This window comes from Hevea brasiliensis, chromosome 16 (assembly GCF_030052815.1).
Source record: "Hevea brasiliensis isolate MT/VB/25A 57/8 chromosome 16, ASM3005281v1, whole genome shotgun sequence".
Taxonomy (NCBI): domain Eukaryota; kingdom Viridiplantae; phylum Streptophyta; class Magnoliopsida; order Malpighiales; family Euphorbiaceae; genus Hevea; species Hevea brasiliensis.
In genome coordinates, this window is record NC_079508.1 from 36,624,558 (window position 1) to 36,630,557 (window position 6,000).

The following is a 6,000-nucleotide window of genomic DNA, read 5'->3' on the forward strand; positions in this document are numbered from 1 at the left end:
TTGGGATTTGGCTGTCGATGGGTTTATACGGTCAAGGTGGGGCTTAATGGCCAGATTGATAGACTTAAAGCTCGCCTTGTTGCAAAGGGCTATACTCAGATCTTTGGCCTCGATTACAGTGATACCTTCTCTCCCGTGGCTAAGATTGCCTCGGTTCGCCTTCTTATTTCCTTAGCTGCCATCCATCATTGGCCACTTCATCAACTGGATATTAAAAATGCTTTTTTACATGGCGAGCTAGCTGAGGAAGTTTATATGAAGCAACCACCAGAGTTTGTTACTCAGGGGGATCTGGTTTGGTGTGTCGCCTACGGCATTCTATATATGGCTTGAAACAATCTCCGAGAGCATGGTTTGGACGGTTCAGTACTGTAATCCAACAATTTGGAATGTCTCAGAGTGAAGCTGACCATTTAGTATTTTTTCACCATAATTGCCATGATAAGTGCATTTATCTCATTGTTTATGTTGATAATAGGGTTATTACAGGAAATGATCATGTTGGGATCTCAAAACTCAAACAACACTTGTCCAGTCATTTTCAGACTAAAGATCTTGGGAAGCTAAAGTATTTCTTGGGGATTGAAGTGGCCCAATCCAAGACAGGTATCACCATTTCTCAAAGGAAATATGCTTTGGATATACTGACAGAGACGGCATGTTAGACTGTAGACACGCAAATACTCCTATGGATCCAAATGTCAAACTTGTTCCTAGACAGGGGGAGCCATTAGAGGATCCTTGTAGATACCGGAGATTGGTTGGAAAACTCAATTATCTTACAATCACATGCCCAGACGTCTCATTTGTTGTAAGTGTGGTCAGTCAGTTCCTTCAAGCACCATGTAGTAGTCATTGGGATGCAGTTATTCGGATACTCAGATATGTTAAAGGAGCTCCAGGACAAGGCCTATTATATGAAGACAGGGGTCATTCACAGATTATTGGTTACTCATATGCAGATTGGGCAGGTTCTCCTTCAGACAGACGGTCTACTTCAGGATATTGCATTATGATTGGAGGTAATTTGATTTCTTGGAAAAGTAAGAAGCAAGATGTGATTGCTAGGTCAAGTGCAGAAGCAGAATATCGAGCTATGGCTTTGGCAACTTGTGAACTTATATGGTTGAAACAACTTCTCCAAGAGTTGAAGTATGGAGAACTTAAACAAATGCAACTTATCTGTGACAATCAAGCTACACTTTATATTGCCTCTAATCCAGTGTTTCAAAAGAGAACGAAACATATAGAGGTGGATTGTCATTTCATCAGACAAAAGATTGAATCTGGGTGTATTGCCACTAGCTTTGTTAGCTCAAATGACCAATTAGCAGATATCCTGACAAAGTCTCTCAGAGGCTCTCGGATTGAATATATTTGTAACAAGCTTGGAGCATATGATTTGTACGCTCCAGCTTGAGGAGGAGTGTTAAGATATGTACCATAAATAGCTAGGATATGTGTATCTGTAGTGATTGTGTGAATATATTTAAGTGCTAAAATCGTGGCTATAATTACTTATTTAATTAGGATTGCATTTCCTATTTAGTTGTCCTGTACAGATTATAAATTGACACCATTGGCTTGAGGGAATAATCAAGCTCTTCAATCATTTTCAATATTCTTCTTCTGTTCTATTTTTCACAACTTGAACCAACGGATTTTTGCAGCAGGGAAGTCGGATAGCACTTCTGACAATAGAGATAAGTGGATCAGCAATTGGAGAAGGGCTGAGGAGGGTCAGATGCCAGAGGAATATGGAAAACTTGCAGGTCTAGATTCGAGTTAAGATCTGACTCAGTCAGATCTTCTTTTCTAGGAAATTTAGATCTTCTTTTCTGGGAAATTGCAAGTCATCGAAAAGGCACCTGAAGATGTTGCTGTTGGATTGGTGATGGTGGTACTTTGGTTTGATGGCCAGATCATAGTGTATGGTGAGGGGTGGGATTGCCCGCTAGGTTGCAATGTTTCTCAAATCTTTCTATTTTATGTTTGATTTTTTTTTAAACGGTAAACAAGGTAGAAAATTTTGGACAAAGAATAGAGGGAAATTTTCAAGGCACAATGGAAGGACTGAAAGTTTGCGGAAGCTTATGAAAATTTGGATTGAATTTAGACTCTGATACCAAAATTGATGCAGAACAAAGGAAAATAACTAAGAAGAAGAGAAATCAAGGACCAATCCTTGATTAAAAAAAAAAAAAGAACTAATTCTCCAGATATTATTGATCTCATAGAAATTGTCATAATAAAACTTGCCTAATAATAATAGAAACCTAGGTCTTATTTATAGAAGGAATCTCAATCACATTAGGATTTTAGAACCCTAATTCAATCCTAATTAGGAATACCAAATTAAACCAAAAGAAATTAGGAAATAATAAAATTCCTAAATAATAGACCTAATAAGAACAAAATTCCTAAAGAATAAAACTCTTAAATTTTAATATTTTTACATGGAATATAATTCCTAAATTGTATTAGGAATATCATCTTCCTTTTCTAAATTATTATGCGGTAAAAATATAGCAAATTCCTATTTTTGTTTCTCTATATAAGGTTGAAGCCTCCAGAGGCATAATTAGTTTTGGAATTAAATTAGTAATTTGGGTGCGAGAACTTAGGTTCTACATCATATACTCTCATTTCTATTGAAACCTTGATGGACCAAAAATTACAAGGTCCTATAAGCTCTCAACTAAGCATTTTAACATCTTTTGTGCAGCTCATGTAACAGTGCAACAACAAAATATCAAAGAAAGGATAAGTTTACTAAACAGTACCTGCCACATTGGAAATTCCTGCGCTAATCTCCGAGTAAATGTTCCTGTAATACTTCAAATCTACTTAATCATATTACAAACCAGTAGTTTTTACCAAACTCACACATACAATCATACATATATAAACATTAATGGAGTAGATTAATGCATGAAATGCATGCAGCAGAAGGCAAATAAATCGCTAGATTAGCCGTATTCTTAGGATGTGCTCTGTCAATGATTAGAAGGGTCTCAAATTATATAACAGTGTAGATTTCTTAAAGATAATTTAAATAAATAAATGAGATATAGAGATCTTTAGGCATGTGAAAGGGCATAGGAATGCCAATTTTACTGAAGAGTGATAAGTTGGATAGATTAGAGGTAGAAGGTCAATTGTCCAAAACAAACAAATAGATGAGCTACAGGAAAGTGAACTTTCAGGGACTTATTTTGAATAGATACTAGTTGGAGGTAAAATAGAGGATAAAGGAGAGAGCATTTGCGATTGACAAAAAAAGGGAGAAAGCATTCCCTGTTCAAAAAAAAATTAGGAGATAGCATTCTCTGAACTATAACATCAACCTAAAATATATCGTGTTGTCGAGTTGGCACTAAGACAAAACATTAGTAATGAATTATTTATTTCAAACAAATCAACATGGACACAAAAATTATAAATAGCTTGAAATACTTCAATACCTACCCCAATTTTTTCGGCTACCTAGAATGCCATGCAGAAGCACAGCTGTTGGCGGATCTGGCATTGACTTGTCCATTGCAGAGCTCCACTTTACCTGCACATTTAATAATTTTGCATCAGCAAGCAAATATCATGCATACAATATTAATAGATATAATCCATCATCCACAATCTTATATACAACTAGAATGAAACAAGACATTTTCTCCTGTTAGATGTAATCTGCAGTGCATGAATTTAATTTCCCAACATTTTAGCTTAAAATTTAATTTTTATCATTCCTGCGTATAGAAGATGCCATTGCAATAGGATATCTCACGTCTCCAATCTTTTTCATCAACATGATTGCATGCATTATTAATTAGCTTATCATTCTACAAATTTTAACATAGTAGCATGACAAATGCCCTTTTTCATAGCAAATATGATAGCAAAATTTCATAGCATGCCCACCAGTAGGAGTTAGTGAAGTACGACACTTAAAATTTTGTGAAATCAAAAACTTTGACAGACTAATCACCAAAAGGAAACTAGCTGCATTAATATATTAGAATGTAGAAAAGTGAGAACACAAAACCATGGTGTTACATAATGAGGAAATTGAGAAGTACATGAAACTTACAAGTTCTCCTTGAACAAGATCATACGCCTGCAAATAAAAATCACAAGAGGCAAGAAAATAGTTAGACCAAACTCTATGCTCTATTTTCATTTAATTACTATTTCCAGAAATTATTTTTTTCATAAGCATGATTTAGTTTTTTACCAGAATAAATTCTTCAATTCATTTTGTTTTGATCTATGAGATGGGTCTTTTTTTTTCTTATTTAATACTTGTTTTGTCATTGAATCTAGTGAGTTTCAATATGAATAAAAAATTTTGGAGAAGAAATAATTTACATTCCATAATTATTCTATACATATAATATACTCATAGTAATGCGAAGAAATTTGAGTCTAGCAATGCTATGGGGGAAGAAGAACTATTTTCAGATGGATTCCATGTCAAAATTCAAAAAGACTGAAAACACCATCAAAACAAAATATTAGACAGTAAATGTATCTTAAACACTAAATAGTAAATAAAAACACTTTTGCAGTCGCATTTCCTACAAGGGTCTGTTTGTTATTATTGTTGGAGCCATTGTTAAGAAAAGTCTGTCCTTAAATACGTTACTTTAGTTAGAAGACATTAAGAACTAGTTTAAAGTTAAATTTAACATGTTTAGACATAAAAACTCCAAAATAACTAATAAGCATTTTTCAAAATACTCTTTTTCAATGCATTAAAATGGTGCTTTTTCAAAAAGCAGCTTTTTGGCCTCCCAACCAGAATCTCAAACTAGCCCAAATATCAAGCTCCAGCCATGGTTCATATTTGAACTACTACCCTGGTGTCCCTGCAAACATGTGTCTACAAGAAGCAAATTCATTACCAAGACACCAGAGCGCTCAGTCATATATCTGCCAGGCGCTGGCCTCTCATCTAACAATGTCATTCGTATACTTCCATCTTTAGTAGCTTTGCAGCTTGACTGACCAACAGATAACCGAAATGTGCTGCTCTACAATTTGGAAAAAAAAAAAATCAAATGTATGTCATAAATGCCAATTCAATTACAATTAATAGAAGCAATTTCATCGACATCATTAGCAATATCATCCATCAGATACCTAAAATAATTATAAAAAAAAAACCTAATTCAACAAATTAAAACGAACCCAAGACCCAAAAAGAAGTACCTGGTGAGGCATAGAAATCCTGTTGGTGGCTCTCCAATTTAAGCCAGGAATAGACCCAGAATTGAACTTCCCATCAGCATGATTAGCCGTGCAATCACCGAGACTACATGCCGTGAAATTTGAAATCACCGACATTTCTGTTTACAGAGATTGCAAGCAGAGAATGGAGATTCAATTCCTCCACAAAGGAGGAATCGAAAGAAATGGAACGTGAATATCTTAAATCAAAGAGAAAAACAAAAAGACTGCAATTGAATCTAGGAAGAAGATTTAAGGAGAAGAGATGAGAGACGGAGACACCGAAGAAGTAAACAATTCTCCTGTGGCTTCTAGTTATAGGGGCAGCTGAAGACAAAGCCGCCATTTTGTGTCAATCTCACGTTGATTACGTGGCTGGGAGTCTCCAAGACCATCCAAAATGACCAAAATGTCCTCTCCGTGGGACCAGGAGTGACCAACGGTTGATGTTTGGGCAGTTGGGTTAAACGTTGTCGTGTAGTTTTGCTGTGTGATTGCGCACGGTTCATACTTTCGAAATTAGAGAATATTATTATAAAAACCGAACAAAAATCATATTGAAATTTAATTAAAATTCTACTTAAATAAAAAAAATTAATTTTTTGCATAAAATCATATATTTTATTTTTTTAAATATATGTTATATTTAAATAAAATTATATATAATTTAATTTATTTTTAATTATAATTGTATATAATTTAATATTATTTTTTATTTTTTGAATTTTTAAAATAATTTATCTTAAATACATTAAATTATTTTATAATTTTTAA

At 34.2% G+C, this 6,000-nt stretch overlaps 1 protein-coding gene across 1 annotated transcript in view; it reads right to left on the reverse strand.

Annotated features, from left to right (window-relative positions):
- LOC110668895 (uncharacterized) overlaps positions 1 to 5,537 on the reverse strand; it is a 29,020-nt gene extending 23,483 nt beyond the window's left edge. The window contains exons 1-5 of the mRNA XM_058138755.1: positions 5,209 to 5,537; positions 4,902 to 5,030; positions 4,088 to 4,114; positions 3,469 to 3,559; positions 2,784 to 2,827 (exon numbers count right to left, since the gene is read on the reverse strand). Coding sequence (XP_057994738.1) covers positions 2,784 to 2,827; positions 3,469 to 3,559; positions 4,088 to 4,114; positions 4,902 to 5,030; positions 5,209 to 5,343 — 426 coding nt within the window. The 5' untranslated portion in view covers positions 5,344 to 5,537. The remainder of the gene's footprint in view (positions 1 to 2,783; positions 2,828 to 3,468; positions 3,560 to 4,087; positions 4,115 to 4,901; positions 5,031 to 5,208) is intronic.
- Between the last annotated feature and the right edge of the window lie 463 nt (positions 5,538 to 6,000).